General features: G+C 40.9%; 1 protein-coding gene across 2 annotated transcripts in view; it reads left to right on the top strand.

The window, feature by feature from the left end:
- Nucleotides 1-19,860, top strand: part of LOC311593905 (doublecortin domain-containing protein 1-like) — a 158,857-nt gene that overhangs the window by 94,761 nt on the left and 44,236 nt on the right. For both annotated transcript variants that reach the window (XM_084775292.1, XM_084775291.1), the window contains 6 exons: nucleotides 3,248-3,426; nucleotides 5,861-5,953; nucleotides 9,251-9,350; nucleotides 11,794-11,929; nucleotides 13,573-13,732; nucleotides 18,759-18,917. In XM_084775292.1, the coding sequence (XP_084631418.1) occupies nucleotides 3,296-3,426; nucleotides 5,861-5,953; nucleotides 9,251-9,350; nucleotides 11,794-11,929; nucleotides 13,573-13,732; nucleotides 18,759-18,917 (779 nt within the window). In that variant the 5' untranslated portion in view covers nucleotides 3,248-3,295. The remainder of the gene's footprint in view (nucleotides 1-3,247; nucleotides 3,427-5,860; nucleotides 5,954-9,250; nucleotides 9,351-11,793; nucleotides 11,930-13,572; nucleotides 13,733-18,758; nucleotides 18,918-19,860) is intronic.

Below are 19,860 nucleotides of genomic sequence, written 5' to 3'. Positions count from 1 at the left end.
TCATGGCAGCCCAAAGGAATAGCTGAGAGCTCACGTCTTGATCCATAACCAAAAAGCAAGGGAGAGCATTAACAGAGAAAGCCATGGACTTCTGAGAGCTCAAAGTCCACCCTCAGACACATCGCTTCATACCTCCTGATCCCTTCCAAACAGTTCCCTCAAACAGGAAACAAGTCTGTACACTGTGACCCTAGGGGATCCGTTCTCATTCAGTCAGCCACCATAAAGTATTGAAAAACTCCTAGGTCCACACCCTCCTTCTATAAATTGACAGGCACACAGGCTAAGTGTGAATGTAATTCATTTATCTTGCTTTTCCCTTCTTCCATGGCAAACAAAATAAAACAAGTCAGTAATTTAACATCCAAACATCAATGTAAACTTAATCTGTGTGTGCACATGTGCATGTGATGTGTGTGTGTGTGTGTGTGTGTGTGTGTGTGTGTGTGTGTGTGTAGAAACCATAAAATTATCTTGGATGTCTGTCCTCAGGAACTGTCTTTTTACAGACAGAGTCTGCTCATTAGCCTAAAGTTAAAAAGCAAGAGACACTGAAAATCTAATGAGAACAATATTCAATTTATGAAGCTGTAGATGAAAAATAAGAATGGGCTGTTAGGAATGAGGTAGAAGGCCAGGCTGGAGCGGCAGCTAAGTGGTAGAGTATATCTCTAGTATGCATATTGCCCTGTATTTGACCACAATACCACAAAATTAGGAAGGAGGAAATAAAATATTAAATTATAAAACAAAAATTGATAGACCAGACTAGGTGGCATGTGTACACAGAAACATCAAAACAAAAAAACTTGTTCTCTGAAAATATTAATAAAAATATATACACAGCTATACTTACTAAGAAAATTTGGATAAAATGAAATAATATTAAAAATAAAGGAAGATATAGATGTATATATATATACCTGCTGAGGAATTATATAAATATAATAAAGGGATATTATAAATAAACAGATATTATAAATAACTTTAGATTAATAATTATAGTAAATAATAAAATGGTCAAATTTTTGGACAAAAAGTATTATGTTAAAAAGGAGTCAAGAAGAGAGCAAAAGTGCTGGTGAGATGGTTCCCTTTGTAAAGGTATGTGTCACCATGCTTAGTGACCAGAGTTCCATTCGTAGGAACCATGTGGTAATAAGGGAAGAAGTGAACTGACCCTGGTCAGTTGTTCTCTGATCTGTAGCACACCCACATCCGTACCCACACCCACAGTGCCCTTCCAAAACAGAAATACATTCTAATTAAAAAGAGACAGCCTGCGTGGTCTACCAGCCATGGAAAAAAATAAAAGGTAAAAGTCTTCCTACAAGTACACCATGGCCTAGTTTTCCTGATTCATTGCACCAAACCCATTAAGAAACAAATAATTCAGAACTTAAAAAAAAAAAAAACAAAGGAGTATCTTTTAATTCATTTCACTAGATAAATATTCTTATATGATTAAGAACATACAAGAACTTTATATGTTAATTCCAGTTACAAAAATTTGCAAACATCCTAAGGAAAATATTAGCTAACTGAAGTCAGCAATGTATAGGCATTGTAATACACCATCACTTGTTTGAATAAATTTCAGTTGACCTCCACCCAGGAGTGTAAGCTTAGTTTAAAACAAGAAAATTCATCAATGTAATTGACACATAGATGATGAAGACAGGTAATATAAACATAAATGCATTCAAAAGCGTTTTCTATGGCACAACACGCATCTAGCACTTTAATAGGATTCTTCAGGTCAAAGCTAAGTTCTCCTCCATGCTACAGTGTCTCTGAGCTACCACCACACCCCATCCTAAAAATGGATCAAAGTGGGGATTCCTCAACCTTACATAGAACATTTACATCTCAAATGCATTTTGAAAAGCTAACTTACATGTGCACTAAATGGCAGAGGGCCAACAAAAGAGAATGTACAAGATGGAGGAGCTTGCCTATGGGATATCAAGATTTACACGATAGTGTCACCAGACATACAGGGCATGATAGACAAACTGACATGCTGAAGAGAATGGAACTCACAAAACCAGAGTGGAAATGTGACAGTTTTTAGAATGGGCATTACAGATGAATGGTGGATGCCACCTGCCAGTTGTTAATGCAGTTGGGAGGAAAGAAGGAAAAATGACAGAAAGAAAGGGAAAAGAGGGGTAGGAGCAAGCTTGGAGTTTGCTGAACATCGTTTTTTGATCACTGTTTCTTTCATTTACTCTTCTTGCTCAATCTAATCCCTGTGGATAGCCATTGCATTCCCAAGGCGCTCCCCCAGCTGTGCTCAGGAGACCATCCTTGCTTCCCCCAATACACTATGTTCCACTAATCTTCATATCTGTTATGCACACTATTCCAATCCTTACTGCACTAAGGCCAGCATTCTTACCAATGCAGCTGTATCGTCAGCACCCAAACAAATAAAACAAAACAAAATACCACACCTGATTGACACAGCATTGCAATGGTAGCATAAGCCTTCAGGACTGTGGTGTGGCCTTGCTAAGTAAGGGTCTCCTCTTGTGAGTCCCCTGCTGCTCCTACTTTCATTACTGTGATTTTTCTAGTTGATTTCTAAGTAAGTCTCTGGTGTTCTTAAAAGTATAGGATATCCTGTTCAATTTAGAGTTTTATTTCTGGCCTAAAATAAACAATCAGCAACTATTTGAAGAGTTTATAAATTAATACTATGAGTAAAAGTATAGACAAAATAATATTAAGTCACTAAAGTCTACGATGAAAATGTCTGAAATATATTCATTTTACTTTATTATCTTATTCTGCTTTTTAACATCCCCTAAGTATAGTATTCACTGCTGTTTTGATCTAGTTTAAGATGATATTATAGTAAGATATTATATTATTCATTTTCACACATCCTTCTTTTACTTCATACTTACTAAAAATACTCCAGACAAAAGCAAAACCAAAGATACTTGAGGTTAATTCACTTCTACATTTCTAGAATGTTTCTTTTGATACTTTTGTTTTTAAAAATCTATTTTATATTTAAAAAGTTGGAAACTTTAAAAAATGTGATCAATTTTAAATAAAAAAACATTGAATTTATTCCTTATACAAAACAAAACAAAACCAAAAACACCAAACACTAAAAACCCTAGGATTCCTTGGAACAGCTCAGATCTTCAATGAATCTCTGCTGAATGAATGAAGGATTAGAGGTGCAAAATTTCATGCTATTTATTGCTCTTATACTTTTTATGTCTTTCTGAAGGAGTTTGACTGACCAATAGAAGGCTTACTGGTGCCAGACAGCCCTACCATGAAGAGGCCGGTTTGTAAGACGCCAGAGCACCGTGTCCCTGTGAGACTCCAAATCCTAAGGAACGGAGAGAAGAAAAGCAGCAGAGCCCTTGTGATTGGCCCTGACGCCTCACCTGGGTGCAAATGGCAGTAAGAGCAACAAGCCAGTCATGCTCACCGCTCAGTGCACTTCATGCCGAGTGGTTTCTGGAGGAATTATAGATTTACTTACAAAAGGGGGGTCCTGTTTGAAGATGAAAACATATACACATTTTTATTTAGTTTCTGTGTCAGGAGCTGAAGTTAATCTCTTCCATTTCCATCTACACACAAACAAAATGAGTTAGGTGAGTGCCTGTAATTTAAACAGCTCTCTCTCTCTGTCTCCAATGAGCACGTTGGCTTGAGTTTTAGCGCGTGTAGAAATGAGTGAACTCATGGCATGCTTAATCAATTTAGCTTTTAAATTGCTTGTTACTGTAAATAATTATTCTGATATCTTTGGGTTAAGACACACAGTTCTCTGAAGTACTAGGAAGCATTGATCTATAGTTGGAAGTTACCTTGCGATTCAAATAAAACCATCCCAAACATCATGTATTTCTCTACCCCTGGGGACAAATCACCTGCTATATGTTCCTACTTTACGACAAAGGGAATCATGGATTGCCAAAAAGCTTTGATGGAAAGAACGAGTTAAACACATTGTTTCTTATATAATTACCAGCAGTGTTACCTCCTGACCTTTCTTCTGAGATATTTAGGATATCTGAAGCTGCTGATAATAGTTTAATATTACTCTCTTCACATCGATTAAATATACTTCATACATCACTGAACAATGAGTAACATTCAGATTGGCTGTCCACTGAACTGCCTGTAAAGATGATAAAGTAAAAAATTAATCTTCAAAGTAAAGTCAAGCCTGAAATTGAAATCTTTGACGCATACATCTCATAATTAGCTCATTCTGCTTGATGTAAGATGTGAGGGTAATGCCTTTAAAAAGGGTATGGCTTTTTTCTAAACACCCGAAGTTAACACACATAATTTCTATTCCTTTCCACATCTATGCTTTTCCCCCTTACTTTGTATCTTTAATTGTAATTATATATTATACACAGATCACATCTTACCACCTTAGTGTTTAAAGTTCTTAGCTCAGTCAAGGAATTCAGAAGTATTTAGAAAGATGGGCAGATTTGAACAACTGTCCTGGCAGAGAGTGTGTGCACTGGCTGTTGTCGGAGGGCTCTGCTTATGGAATGGGCCCTGATTGATCGAGGCCAGCTTGTTCTATACCTGAATTACTATTCTCCAAATAATTAAAACACCCTGGCATTCACTTGACAAGAAAATCCTTCCAAAGAGAGATTTATGTTCCTTTGCTGACTGAGACAGTTTTGTACAGGATCGTTGACAGCAAATCCTCAGCTGTGTGGAAATACTGGTTAATATAAGGTTAGAGAGAAGGACAGCTAACTTGAGAGCGTGGTTGTGTGGCCCATCTGCAGAAGGGACATATTGGAGTCTATTAGTGACATCGCAAAAGTAGACAGCTTATTGAGCTTCCTTTAATAGAGCCAAGCTACATATCTTCCAAAAGAAAAGAGTCTAATGATACCTGGAATGTTTTGCTCTCATTAATACGAAAAGTATTTATTTCTTTATTAAATGTTGAACTATATATACACATATGTGTATATGTGTGTGTGTGTGTGTATACATATATACACACACACAACTAGAATCATGATAGAACCCCACTTAAGCCCCATCCTGCTCTGGCCGCCGCCATCCTTCAGCTGTGTAACATCACTGTAGATGGGCTGAGGGTCTGCCGTTGTATTGGTCCCACCATCTACAAAGCCAGAGGAAGATATCACTTGCTTCTCTATCAGAATCTCTTGCTGTGCTGTCGCAGACCTCAGTCCATATGCTGCTTGCTCTGTCACATCCAGGATTAAAGCACTAGAGAGCCATGTTAATCCCACCGCTAATGGCCTACAGTAGGTGCCAAAGCTGTGCTCGCAAATGAATGGTTAACTGCATTTGATCCGTGTTTCATTTCCTAAAACACAGCACTTATTAGAACTGCATAGAGAAGTTCACGAACTTGAAAATTGGAATGAAGATATATTCCAATCAAGCATTCTTCTGATCATCATTCTTTAAAAATTGTCTAGGATTAGATTCTTAGTAGAAAGACTAAGTAAATAAAGCCTTACACAGAAAATGAATGCTATCTCTACGAGTTTCTCCAAGTCAATAAATTTACATTTCAGAATGTTCAGCACTGTGAAAAAAGGATTGTAATATTGTAAATAGACTTTCTTATATTAATTCCTCACAGAAAGCATGTTTATTTAGCAGGCCATATCATTCAGCATACAGCATGAAGTTTTATATTTAATTATGAAATATTAAGCTTAATATTTAATTATGTTAGAATTTGAAATTGTATCTTTTAAAGGAAGGCAGGCCACAATAGGCTAAGGCCTCACAACTTTTCTCCATGTTAAGACATGCGATAGCTAATCAACAGTGTCAGTAACATGCACGTGCCTCGAATCATTTGTTTCAGAACTATTAGTGCTGAAAGGAAAGAGACAAGACATGCCACGAACTATTCAGAAACAGAAAGGAACAAGATTGAATTTCACCGCCTTTTAGAGAGGTAAATGTTTACTTTTCAAAATGTAAAGGTGGTTTGCATGTGTATGCTTGAATGGCCATGCTTAGCCACCGGCACACAAGACATTTCTCTATATAAACTGTGAATATAATGACTACAGACATTTTAATCATGTATACCTATATACCTATATGTGCATATGTATATGCATATGTATATGTGTATGTATATTGTGATAAGAAGTCTCCTTCTAGTAGTCTCCAAATATTCAAAATGGCATTTCCAGAAACGAGAATAAATGGGGCCTGGCATTTAAATGTAGATAATCCGACTTCAGAAGACACAGTCATTGTCAGGTGTTAGAAGCCAGGCATTTTCTGCTCTGTGCTTTGATGTTGGCCAGCACGGAAACTAGTGCATGAGAAAAGGGTGCACAGAAAACTGCTTATGTCAGCCCTCTGTGGCCTGCCCAGAGGGGCCAAGTTCAGCACTAAAGCTAGGGCCTCAAGACCGTAAACGATAAAGGAGGAGTAGTTAGCCGCCCTTTCTTTTGCTCTGCGACCCAACCGTCCTAAAGCAGGGTGCTCCCACAGGTCAACAGCCACTCTAGAGAAATATGAGTGAGGAGACAGGTGTTGGTATACCATGGGCTGCACTGTAAGCTCACGAGGAAAGCAGCCTAGGGAAATGAGGGGGCATTGAATTAGCTCTTTCGGTACCAGGCAAACACAAGCAGGGCGATCCCACCACTGCTGTGGGTGTTGCCTCTCATTCGGTGTCTACTGGTCCATCAGCTGGACCACTACTTCCTAGTGGCTTATTTTTTTCAAGACCTCCCTCAAGGAAATAAGTGCTCTCATTGTCTGCTTTAATTGCTGCAGGCCAATGTAGGATGGAAAAGTTAGAAACGCTTCGTAGCTGAGTCTTGCTGAGGAGCACACAGTCATCTCTGACTTACATAGTAGTACATGCCAGCATCAGCAATGTACGACAGGACCCTCTTAATCCCAACAATACTCCTTAGGAAATGGCCCAGCACATCTGTTTCTCCCTCCCTGGGGGTTAGGTATGGCTAAGGGCAACAACACACTTAGCGGTCTCCTACTCTCCATGAACCAGAACTCAGATTTCTTATTCTAGAATGGTAACTTCAAGCTGCTCCTGACTTCTTTTCAGGCTCATCACACCCCCCAACCCATGCATACACTCAGGCCCAGCCTCAACTCTTCTATTTTATTTTTAAGATAATTTTTAAAATGTCTTAAGGATTTCATTTCTACCTTCTTTATCCATATTTCCTCTTTCGTAACTGTTGTTAACACACACACACACACACACACACACACACACACACACACACACACACATACCTGCTGAGTCCTTTAGTGTTTCTCATATGAACATGTGTTTAGTGATAACTAACCCAGGGATTGGGTAGCCTATCAGGCGACTTGTATTTGAAGAAAACTAATTCCCCCTCTCTCAGCAGCCACTGATCACCAGTGACACTTCATCTAGGGTAGGGGCTTCTGGCATTTCTCCCAACCACGTTGGTATGTTCAGTGATGTGCTCATCATGCAGGTATCCTTTAAGCAGAATATTGTTGCTAGTTCATGAGTGCAGCGTCATGATCAGGTCTGGAAGACAGTATCTTAGTGGGCACCCTGGTTCTCTGACTCTTACAATCTTTCTATCCTCCTCTTCCATGCAATTTCCTGATCTTTAGGTTGCATTGTAGATGTCCCAACAGGAGCTAGGCACCCCAGGGTCACTTACTTTCTGCATTTTTACCAGTTGTGGATCTCTGTAGTAACCTCTGTCTGCTGGAAAAAAAGAAAGAAAGAAAAAGAGGCTTTTCTGATGAGGGCCGTCACTACACTACACTATATAAATAAATAATATAAAAAGAATACAGTTATAAATTATATTAGTTTAGAAAAAATAGCAGTAGAGGGTTCTCCTCTAGGGTCCTTGACCTCTCCAGCCATGGAAGGTTAGCTAGGTTTACAATACTAGGCATGAATTCCCTCCTATTGACTGGGCTTTAATCCCAATTAAACAGCTGATGAATACCATACCCCCGCCAAGATAATAGTGCATTTGGAGGACTCTTACTGGTCAATCATTTGTTGTAGCCAGGGATTTATAGTTGGGTGGGACTGTTGATGCCTTGTACAGTACCTTCTGAAATTATGGCAGCTAGGCCCAGAGGAGGCTTCCATGCCAGTTACAGCTTGATTCCTCCAAGTTCTGTGTCTGAAGTGTGCAGTGTCTCATGCAATTAAGTCTTGCCTGTAAGTTCTGGAGGTATCCAAGGACTAAGACAATAGCCTATATTGTTGTAGGAGTCTTTTGGAAACTCCTGACCAACACTTGAAAAGAGGTTTTCAATGTGGCATGGGCGTTTTTTGTTATACAGTCTATGGCTCTTGGGGAAAAGATTATCCCACAAGGTATAACCCCTTTTGAAGTATATAAACACCTGCATGTGTAAATATATGTAAATCTGTATTTTTAAGTAAGCTTAGAAAACAATGTTTCCTTTATGGCCTCAGTGCTGTTTACTTCCTCTCTCATTCTGCATTACCATCTTCCCTCCCCCCGACCCCCAGTCAAAGTCTTATTGGCCCTGCCCTTTCCCTTCCTCCCTTCGGGACACAAGAGCACCTGTGTCCTCCTCTTGGTGAGGTCCTATTCATGTTTAAAGTCCAAGCCAATGTCCGGTCCTTAGATAAGGCCCCTGCAGGAAGGAATCCACTGTTTTCCTTGTTTCTTAGGGCATGCTGGCCATTGCTTATAGCAGGACCCATTGCATCATGCTGAGAGTCGGCTGATGACCTGTCTCCACTCCAGGCTAGATACGTAGCTCTTCCAGGAGCCAAGAATCCATGTCATTTATCACAGAACCCACAAAATCCTGTGTGGAGCTGAGGCGGGGGGACAGTCAACGACAGTGCTTCACGAGGCAAAAATTCTTGTTTCAATCACCTCTAGGGGAGGGAGATGAGGAGCTGCTTGGTAGGTGTAGCTCTGGTGTCTTAGGAGAGGACATGGGACTTCACCTGAGAAACGCGAGGAATGTATTTTAGGTAGAAGGCTGAATACGAGGTACAGTCACAGAATTGGCTGGATGTAGGTAAGACACAGGCTTAGAAAAGTTAGAGTTCTTAAGTCCACAAATCAGAGACGGGAACTGAGAGTCAAAAGGAAATACTGGCCCCATAGCCTGCTCTTGAGGCCTCATTAATTAATGGTCAGGCCTTGGTTTCTTTTGTTGTCTTATCTTAATACTGGAATCTTTCTGTAATCAAAATCAACTTATATGTCTCTTGTTACAGGTGCACTGAAATTTTAAATTTACCTTCTGCTGCTCGGAGACTTTTCAATGACAAAGGGAAGGAAATTTTTTCCTGGAAAGACCTACAGAGAGATGAGCTGGTAACTGAGGGGGTGTGGAGTTGGAAATGTGAATAAATGAGCACAAACTAAGGAAAATGTCCTTCAATGCAAGGCTTCCATGCCTGCCTTTCTTATTCCTTCTAGAATTCCCACCAAGGGGCCAATCAAAAAGCAATGCTAATCAATAGCATTGCTGCCTTCCTAGTCAGTGGGCCAGGTATACATGACTGAAAATAAGAAATATATGCTTATCATGCCTCTTTGAAGAGGATATTCTTTTCTCCACACAGAACCTGAGGCAGGCCAATGACTCACTATGTCTATTTCCAGCACTGTTGCTGAAGCAGATAGACCCTTGAATCTTTGTGACGTCTATACAGTATAGTTATTTAATTATTTCTTTACTAAATGACTAATTTCCTCACTTTCTCACTTTAAAAAATTATACCTTTTCACACTTTAACTGGTGTCTGGAGTAAGCTGAGAAATAGAAGACCTCACACAGCCTAGCCTTCCCCCTACTTGTGGAGTTAAACATTACTTGCCCTGGCTGATGCCTGAAGCTCTTTGAACAAAGACCAAACCTCATGATCTATTACCAAATCTCAGAGCTGGACATGGTGCCTCATGACTGTAAGCTCAGTACTCTGAGAGGCTGAGACAGGAGGATTGTTGTGAGTTCAAGGTCAGTTTAGGCTATATAATGAGTCCCATGCCAACCTGTTAGGGAAACATTATCTCCCTACCAGGAGAACACACACACACATACACACACACACACACACACACACACACACACACACACACACACACTTGACCAAAGCAAAATTTGCTAGTGCTCTGAAATCTGAGGAGCCTTTGAAAGAATCCTGTCTGAAAGCTGCATACACACAGCGAGCAGCATGAGAGGCAGCAGGGCAAAGGGCCTAGCTCCTGTTTGGCTTTTTGTGGAATCTGAATTCTATCACCTCTAAAAGTATTCTTTGTCTTTAGTGTCTCTGTTTGTATATGATGCTGAGGTTACTCAGTTTTATTTTTTTTCAGATGGGATTTTTGGACTTACTACCTGGAAATAGATAACAAAAGATAGACATTGCCTAAAGATAAGTATAGAGGAGGTACCAGGGCATAGGGATGTGGATGTAAAGAGGGTGAAATGGAGCAGGGGTGCATCTGTAGTTACCACTGTTCAATTCATTACTCTGTGGATGTGAAGATTGTAATGGGACTACTTATCAGATTTAATGTCTGTGGGAGGATGAGAAGCATCTTGCCCAAGAGAAGCTCTCCTGCATCCTCACACAAAGGGATGATGGCAAAGGTGGTACCAGGGTTCTTTTCAGATTGAGTCTCTCTCAACATGTTAATTATTTTTTCCTCATCTCTAAGGGATTATGTGCCAGGTGCAGTGGTACATCCCCACACTCCCAGATGTCAGGAGACTGGAGATAAAAGGTTTTGAAGCTTGAGGCCAGACTGGATTATGTAGAAGGACACTGTTGACGGGAAGGGTAAAAGATGAGGGAGGAAAAAGAGAAAGAAAGAGAATATATTTAAGGTCATTTAAGGAAAATGAGGAGAAAGTTCCACCTATAATATTATTATCCATAAATTTCACATCAATATTTTGTGCACATTTAAAATGTTGTACAATAAGCAAAAACTACCTTAAAAGAGAAACATTAATTCTATATAGTCTTTTTTAATTGAAATAGAATTCTATCGCCTTCTCTCCTCCTTTTTCTTCCTCCATTTTGTCCCAACTCTTCTTCCTCAAAACTCCCCATGTCCCTACTTTCAGGTTAGTTGCCTTTCCCCCTTTGACTATTATTGATGCATACACATATGCATGTATGTGTATGCATAAATAAGACCAGAGCAACAGCAGTATCGATAGGTGTGTTAATGTAGTAGGGGAGCGATTTCATGGGATCCTACCCCTACATCAAGACCTTCAGACAACTAATAACTGCTAGGAGAGGGAGAATTAGCCTCTCCAGGGATGAACTCCTTATTGGTTACCTAATTCACTGTTTGACAGCCTCTGATTATACTTGCATTTCAGGCCTTCCTTCTTTCCTTCTTTCCATTCTATTTTAAAAAAAAGTATTTGAAAACCTCTTTATTTGTGAACAACTACAGACCTATAGAAGATGTAAAGAAGGCACAAAGCACTTTGCTCTGTGTTTTGTGCTATAAAAGATTAGCATCCCACTGGCAACTGTGAAAGAAGCACTGGGTTCTGACAACGCATACATTTGCAGCCTCACCCCAACCCCCTTTCCATGTACTCTGCAGAATTAATGCCTTTGTCAGTACTTTGCTCCTTTTCACTACTGGGTGGTATTCCATGGTACTGCACTTTGGCTGTTCACCCACTGTAAGGTGTTCGGACTACTGCGATTGCTTCTATTATGAGGTGTTTTGATTAAAGGTGCTTTGATCCCTTACATACCATATCCCTGACTCGTGTCTTTGATAGGTATATGTTTCATGTGGAGAACACTGGATCAATCCAGACCTCTCCATTGCTCAACAAAAGAAGCAAGTCTTCCTCAGAAGCCTCGAATTTGACATTTCCAAGATTAAAACCTTTTGCAGCATGTGCAAGGTGGAAGGTAACCTTTGAAGTTATCTGACTTGATGTCCTAACACACCTGATGATATGCTTTGTATTTAAAAATCATGTTTGCTTGAACAGGCATCTTGCTGTTTAGCTCTTTAGCCTTATTTATTAAAGTATATTTAACAGGGTTGCATATTTTATTATCTACTATACTTTGGAAGAGCAAAAAGACTTTTTTTTTAAGCCAACACAATCTCTTATCTTTTACACATATATAGCTATTTGTTAGCTCTATGTCTTCTCATCAAGGAGAAAGGATTAAATGCTCAATCATGTTTTAATGTTGTACTATCTGTTTATGCAATTGATCTCTTAGGGAAGGCTTCAGAACTTTGCAGTCTACAGAGCCCCAGTTGTCTGAAAGGAAAAAAAAACTTGGGCTGTAGATATGATTGTGCCTGGGCTCCCAGGCTGGAGTCTATGTTTGGAGTAACTTGTATTTATTTGCTCATCCAGCCCAGACAGTACTTTGAGTGAGCTTTGTGCTTCCTGCCTGGCTAAGCTTCCTTCCTGCTCTGCCTTGCTCTCTTAAACCAGGCAGTGGCCTCTGGGTTGCCTCTGAGTTCTTGGCCAGAGAGCCACTTCACCTTTATTTATCAATCAATTTAGGAAGTTTCCAGAAAGTGTCTTGGCAAACTATAGGTCACAGCTGTCCCTTCATAAAGCCAAGCACATATGCATGTAGCTGTGAGGGATCGTGTCACAGATGGCCTAATGTGTCCCTAGTGTTTCTGCAGCGAAGCCCTTATGGGGAAGTAGGATTCCTTCTACCTCTGTCCCCACAGGTCGTTACTGAACTTAAAGTCTTTGTACACCAAGTGGGAGGGAAAGGCTTGTGGGAAACTATGTATCAGTGCTGTATTTCCTGATTTACATGGTTGTTGTCTTGGGACAGTATGATATTTGGATGTCAAAAGCTCTCATTGGCATCATGGGTAGAGAGACCAGTCAGTAAACTGTTAGCTACTAGGTGACTGCCAGCATTCTTGTGAGAAGTCAAGTGCAATGGCAAGAACCTGAGATCCATAAATCTATGAGGAGGCAAAGACAGACCCGCTGGCCAGTTAGACTAGCCTAATCAGTGAGCCCCAGTTCCCAGTGGGAAGCCATGTCTCAAAAACCAAGATGGATGGCTTCTGAGGAACAACACATGGTTGAATGCTGTCCCTGCTACCCCTACTCCTTCCTCTCTCTGTACTTTTGCTTTTCTCTTGCACCACCTCTCTTTTCCTTGTGAGATTACTCTTTCCTTTATCAGAGTAAGGAAAACCCATTACCCACACACTTGTTTAATACTAAGGTTTTTCATGCGTCTTTTACAGTATTGGATTTTCTGGTTGCACCTGAATCCTAGAAAACAGCCTAAAGACACATATGCAAATATTATAGCTTATTTGAATAATTAGAATAGAGAATAATTAAATTACCTTAGAAATGCCTATTGTTGGTACTTTTGTCTAAGAATATTTTTGAGAGGAAAGAGTTACCAAGCATCCAGTTAAATAAAGTCCAACTTCTTGGTTTAAGGGATACCCAAAGGCTGAAGGTTTGCACTTTTGTGAGTATGTGCCTTGAATTCCAAGTGCTCTATGGTCCTAACTAACATGTCTCTGCGATGTGTTCATTTCTTCTCAGCTCTTGTGTTAGAAGTCCAAGGTGACCTGGTGTCTGGGGGCAAACTAGCTGTGAATAAACCTCTAGCTGATTTTGAAGAAGAGAAGCAAATGAAAGAACCAGAGGGAAAGCAGATAGAAAATGCTGCCTTAATAGCAGGAGATGCTTCCAGAGAAACTCTGTAAGTAATCACTGTGGCCCGAAAAGGAACCAGTGCTGTGCAACCACAGACACCCACCTGCGGCAGCATGGCACCCATTGAGGGAGCTCAGAAAAGTTTCTGAAACTCGGTCACCTGAGGGCATAGTATTCAATTAGTTTTCTGACAGATGAGCAAGCTAGAGCTTGAACCATCACCATCATCTGTTTGCAGTGATGTAGCTACAGTGTGATAATTAAAAAAAAAAAAACACATTCTCTTGGCATTGTATTTCCCCTTTTCTCTTTTTCGTTTCCTCTTCCTCTTTCTTTTCTTTTTCCCTTTCCCTTTTTAATTCATCATGTTTTGTCCCAGTAAACACTGACTCATCCTGAGCCATTGAAATATCTCGGAAGGATCTCCATGTCATCCTTTCAATCCGCTAATATTAATCTGTGGACAGTGATCTTGTTAACACGTGATCTTTTCCACACAGTTCTTCAGCAAGTACCTAGGCTGACAAGTTGAATAATGATCTGCCTCCTGTTGTCCCTCATCCCTGCCTGTCAGTGACCCCACTTGTACCTCCTGATCACTCCCCCTTGGCACATCTCTTCTTGAAGGCTAGCATATCAAGTTCTAGTAGGTGACAAGCAGTGACCTAAAGGTGACATAATCCTAAGGTTCACTGCAGATACATCTTTCTGCCTCAAGTTCTCTTTCTTGTCACACACTTATCTGCAGCGACTTCATCATCAGGACTAGTTTTGGCAGTGCTGTGCATGGTGATGTCTCTGTCAGACCTCCTCTCCGTGCTCCTTCTAGTTGAGCCACGGTCCTCAGTGTGGAAAAGTGTTCTGTACCACACACTCTGCAGACAGAATAATGGAATAGCTGAATTCATTCTAGAACAGAGCCCCAGTGACTGCCAAAACTCATTCATCCTTATTACAAGCTTTTTGTTTTTACATTTATTAATTTTGCATGTGTGTGTGCCACAGTGCAGACGTAGAACTCAAAGAACAAGGGCTTTGATTCTCTCCGCCCATGTCAGCTATGGGGATCAAACTCAAGTCACCAGTCCCGGTGACAGGCACCTATCCCTGTTGAGCCATGGCTGGCCCACATTGTTACCAGCATTTAGGAATCTGGTTTTAGGAAGTACCTTTCTTAGCCTGGCAAGTGATTCATCTAACCCATGTCTCAAAACTACCATAGGCACTGGAGAGCATCTTTGTTGTTTTGCATAGGGCCTGGGTTCTGTGTCCAGCAGGTTTGTCCAGGTGCCATTTGTTTCCAGACGAGGACAGAGGAAACTTGAGATCAAAAGTTCTGTTTCTCTCTCAGGAGTGTCTAGGGCACTCAGGATGAATGTTACAATTAGCTCGTTTTAAGTGAGATTGCCACGATCAGATGGCAGTGGAAACTTGACCTTCCAATGGCCTGTGATGATACCTCAGTGTTACAGCCCTTTGGCTAAACAACTTTATTAATGGCAGGGGTGTGGGCAAAACCCCCAGACAGACAGACCAGAAGGCAGGCCTGGTGAGACACAAGCACTGAGCTCATGGCAACGGGGTGGGTTTCAACGGCTGCCAAGGCAATTTTACCATCTCTGCCAATGACCCACAGAAGCTCAGTGGCCAAGCAGCCCACCCCGGAGGGAGGGGTCCAGCAGCTTGGAGCAGCCTTCAGTGAGGAGGGAACCCTTCCTTCCCAAGAAGAAATTATGAATCTCAGATGGTGGTGGGGGAGGAATAGAGTGAGTGTTTATTTCATAAATCAGGGACATATAAACCTTTAACAGTGGGAGGGATTTTGAGAGTGAATGTGTTTGATTTCCTGGGGCTAAGGATGCCAGAGATGCTTGATCTACATACAGTAACTCAGTTTTATCATAAGGGGGGGGCATAGTACTCAGTTATCCTCTGGGTGGGGGAAGAACTCCAGATCATTTGTTGAAAGCGAAGACATCCACATAAGGTGGTTATTTTCAGGGATCCCCAGGTGCTTGCTGAATAGGCTTCTTATCAGGAAAAGGTTGGTCTTGTAATCTCCCTGTGGACAATGTGATGTTCCTCAGAGGAGCTGAGGTTCCCCAGATCATGTAGAGAGGGAACCCAGCTGAGAAAGGGAGTCCATCATCTTATACCCAGCTCAGAGGCTATCCAGAGATACCAGACTTTGACCTTAATAGCAGGTCCCACACATCTTTCGCTTTCAGAGACTAATTTCTCTCATGTGACATCTCCCATAAGAGTTAGGAAATTAGACACAAATTTTCCTAAGCACCCTTCCATTCTGAAAAATGTTTCCTCTGGCCTCTGAGTCACCAGGATGCACTTACACAAAACAGAGTGAGGAAAAGATCTTTGAGAGCGAAGATCTACTTTGTTCTAAATTAGTCCCATCAAAGCCAGGGCCCCTAAGTACTCTGTGCAGTGTGAGTCTCACCCACACATCCTAGGCAGGTTTTGTTCCCTGGGATCTCCAAGATTCCCCTCTTCCAGGGGTGTCACTGGCTCACAGTGCAGCCCATTCTGTTTTGATGACTGACTCTTAGAAATCCCTGTCCCTTGAGCCTATGCTTCTCTGTGCCGAACTCCACTTCTAACTAACAGCCCTTACTCCTCACTCATCAGGGTACCAAGTTGTCCCACTTTGGACATCACTTTCACTGGTTCTTTGAACTGTGCCTGAGGACATCATCCTCTTTATTAATTTGATTGTTAATGCTATCTTTATTCTTCTAGTTAGAATGAAAAGTCGTGGGTTTGGCTACAGTATTTTCGTACTTTCATCCCCTTATGTGTTACTCATGTTCACTACCACCCCCCCACACACACACACTGTCCTCTCTGCCCTCTCCTGCTCTGGCCTCGTCACCTTCTTCCCATATGCCCCCTTGGGCTTTCACGTTACATGTTCTTCATTATCCTTCCTCATGTGCCCTCCTTCCTGTTTGGTAAGATGTCTTTGACTACCAAAAAGCAATCCATGCTAGAAAGTCTGTGCAATTTCTCTGGAGTCCCTCAGTCCATGTCTGTGGAAGATCTAGAATGTGAGAATTGAGATTACTTAAGAGGAAGGACATCCATGAAGCAAGTTCTGAGACATAAATCTAAAAGGGACTTTTTTTCATTTCTTTTTGAGATTGTAATTTAATTACATTTCCCCTTCTTTCCTGCCTTCAAGCCCTGCCATATGTCCCTCCTCACTCTCTTTTTAAACTCATGGCCTCTTTTTTCACTATCACATGCACATAGGTCTGTACACATATATGTTCCTAAATATAACCTATTCAGTTCGTATGTTACGTGTATGTATGTTTCCAGGGCCGAAAGGTGGGCCGTCTTCATTGCTGGGTTCTGTGGAGAGATGTATGACAAAGCCTCTAAGGAGGCTGGTGAAAAAGCTCCTGGGCACTGACCTCTGCATCCTTGCTTATTAGAGCATAGGGCGTAGAGACGACCTTCGCATTCTCTCACAGTATTACAGAGATTGTCCCTTCCTGACTCCTGAACCCTGCGTGGCTCTACCTCCCTAACGGCTCACCCTCATATCAGCATCTTCCTTCTCCTCAAACGAATCAAACGTATTCTTGATTTGCTTATTGTTTGCTTGATTTTGGTTCTGACTAGAATGTTCTACCTCACATAGGGGATTGCTTCTCAGCCCTCAGTTTCAGTGTGGCCTCTGACCTCTCAAGTATACCAGGTTCCAACACAGTGACTCTCCCTGTAGTATTGTTTTCTTTAATGGGGGCACTAGTCATAGTTATTCATTTTCTGGTCTGTTATCTTTCCCCTCCCAACACAATTTGAGTATCATGCGCTGAGAACTTACTTGTCCTGCCATGACTGTACCCAACACCCAGAGTTCTATACAGGGCACATAGTCGATCCTAGATAGATATTGGTTAAAGGAATGAATAACCAATGGAGATGCATCTTATGAATAAGAGATTTGGTTAATTAATTACTTAAACAAGATAGTTCTTAAAGGCTTTTATAAATTTGGCTTGACTACATTTGACTTATTAGGAATATCAAAGACTGATAAATTCCAAGTAGGCTATAGGGCACCTGTTTGTGGGTAGCAAAGCTGTGTTTTCTATTTTAAACACAAGGTGGCACTGGCGTCTTTTCAACCACAGGGATAGGCCGACTTGGGAAGTTTTGTGCTCTGAAGGCCTTGACTACAACTCCCAGTCCCATATCCATAAGCAGCACTGGCCCTGGCACCTGAAAAGTGCACGGCCAGATGTCTTAGCACCAGAGTTGCCCTGGAAGGCCTTGGTCATTTGATAATTCTTGTAGTTATATCAAATTATCACTACCACCTTGGTGATCACACCTACCTTAAAGAAAGAACATTATTTACCCAGTTGCATGCTAGGGCTGAAATACAGTTGCTGCTTTGCCTGTGTGTTTATCCCGCCCTCAGTAAAAAACAGTCTTCATAATTTGTGTCCTGATCTCATCCAGAGTAGCCACGTTCTAAATAATAGCAACCTGCTACTTGCACCCATCTTTGTCTTGAGTATTCAAAGCACCACTATTATGTCTAAGGTTTCCATGCACTTTACTCAGTTAAAAAGCATGTGTGCAGTTATGATTTGAGTTACTTGATTCCTCTGTTGAGAGGGAGTTTTCTTAACATCCATAACATGTACAACCCAGTCATCTGGACTATACTGCTTCGGGCAAAATTAGGACCCACTTAACACTAGTGTAAGGCGTGTCATTTCATATTCATTATGGATTGCTCAAACTACTGTTTAATAGTCTTGATAAAATTTTAAAATACAATATGCAGACCCATTTTTCAAAATTAAAAAAACAAAAATGAATGCTGTTTATTTTGTGATTGAGGGATTTTATTTGTAGGCTTCTACTAAAAGACCTTAAGTGTGTATTATTGAGGTGCATATTTCCAAGTCTAGAGGCCCCTATGTAAATATGGTTTGCAGAAGCACCAATGTCCTGTAGGCCATGGTCAAGCTGCACCTTGAGACTGTGAGCAAGTCAGCACTCTTAGACTTGACTTTGCCCCTGCATCTTGACAGAGATTCGCATGCAAGAGCCCATCTCCGCATGGAAGCCTGTCGGAAGATGTTCAAGTATGCTTGGCAGGACCCTTCCTACAGCCTTGCTGATGATGACAGCCTTCCAAAGAAAATGGAGAAAAAGCTCTTTAAAAGTGTGCAGCCCCCAAAGAAACACAGGTAAAATTTGCAAGGGATTCCTGGTGGTAGGTTCTGTCTGGCCTTAGACTCCCTCATGCTGGTACAAGCACATTCCTTAACATTCTTGCTTTGATTGGATACTGTGTGTGCCAGCATGTGCATTTTTGTCTTGTGATGCTGATCAAAGCATCTGCAGCTAGTGGGGAGGGTAGTTCTTTCCCCTTCAGCTCATCCTTGCCGGGTTATGTGGTGTCTTAGTAGCTGATGTACTCTTTCTACTAAGCAGAAGTTCCATTTACCTTTGACTCCTTAAAATTTAGAATAGAATTCAAACCTTTATAGTCATTGAATGAGTGTGTAAATTACTAAAGCTATTTATCCACACAGTAAGTAGGGTGTCCCTAATGTCTTTAAGAAGCTAAGAAAATATATTTCCCTTTAAACATTTTGTTCTGGTCAGGCTCTAATGAAGTGTTAGGAAATGTTAGGAATTCAGCATACACTATATTTTTCCATCATTTGCTTAACATTGTGGTGGATACTAGCACATTTGAGTTAAACCATTCCACACACTTACCAGCATTAGACCACTCACAGAGTAGGGGCTTAATAGAGCTCTTTAGATTAATGTGTCAATATATTTTGATGTTTGCAATGTGTCACACATCTGCTTGATGTTATAATGTCCCTAAGTAAGAGATTTCTTTAAATGAACTTCCTGCCATATCCTGGTTCTCTTATGATAGTTCCTCACTGAAAATTTTGGAACCCAGAACCCAGCAGCCACAGAAGAAAACTCTCAGTTTGCACCAAACACTGTTATTTTCCTGTATTCATTCTACATGCATGCTCTCCTCCTCCTTGTTTTGTTTGAATTTCACATTTTCTTCCTTGGTTGTACTGCTTCTCTGTCTGAATTTCCTTTCTGTTAGCTGACACATTTTTCAAATGTTCTGATAGATAAATTCATTGCTTTCATAAA

The sequence above is a fragment of the Acomys minous genome (genome assembly GCF_964271855.1).
Source record: "Acomys minous genome assembly, chromosome: 3".
NCBI classification, from domain to species: Eukaryota; Metazoa; Chordata; class Mammalia; order Rodentia; family Muridae; genus Acomys; species Acomys minous.
The sequence above is the reverse complement of the archived record's forward strand: the minus strand, read 5'-3'. Positions and strand labels throughout refer to the sequence as shown.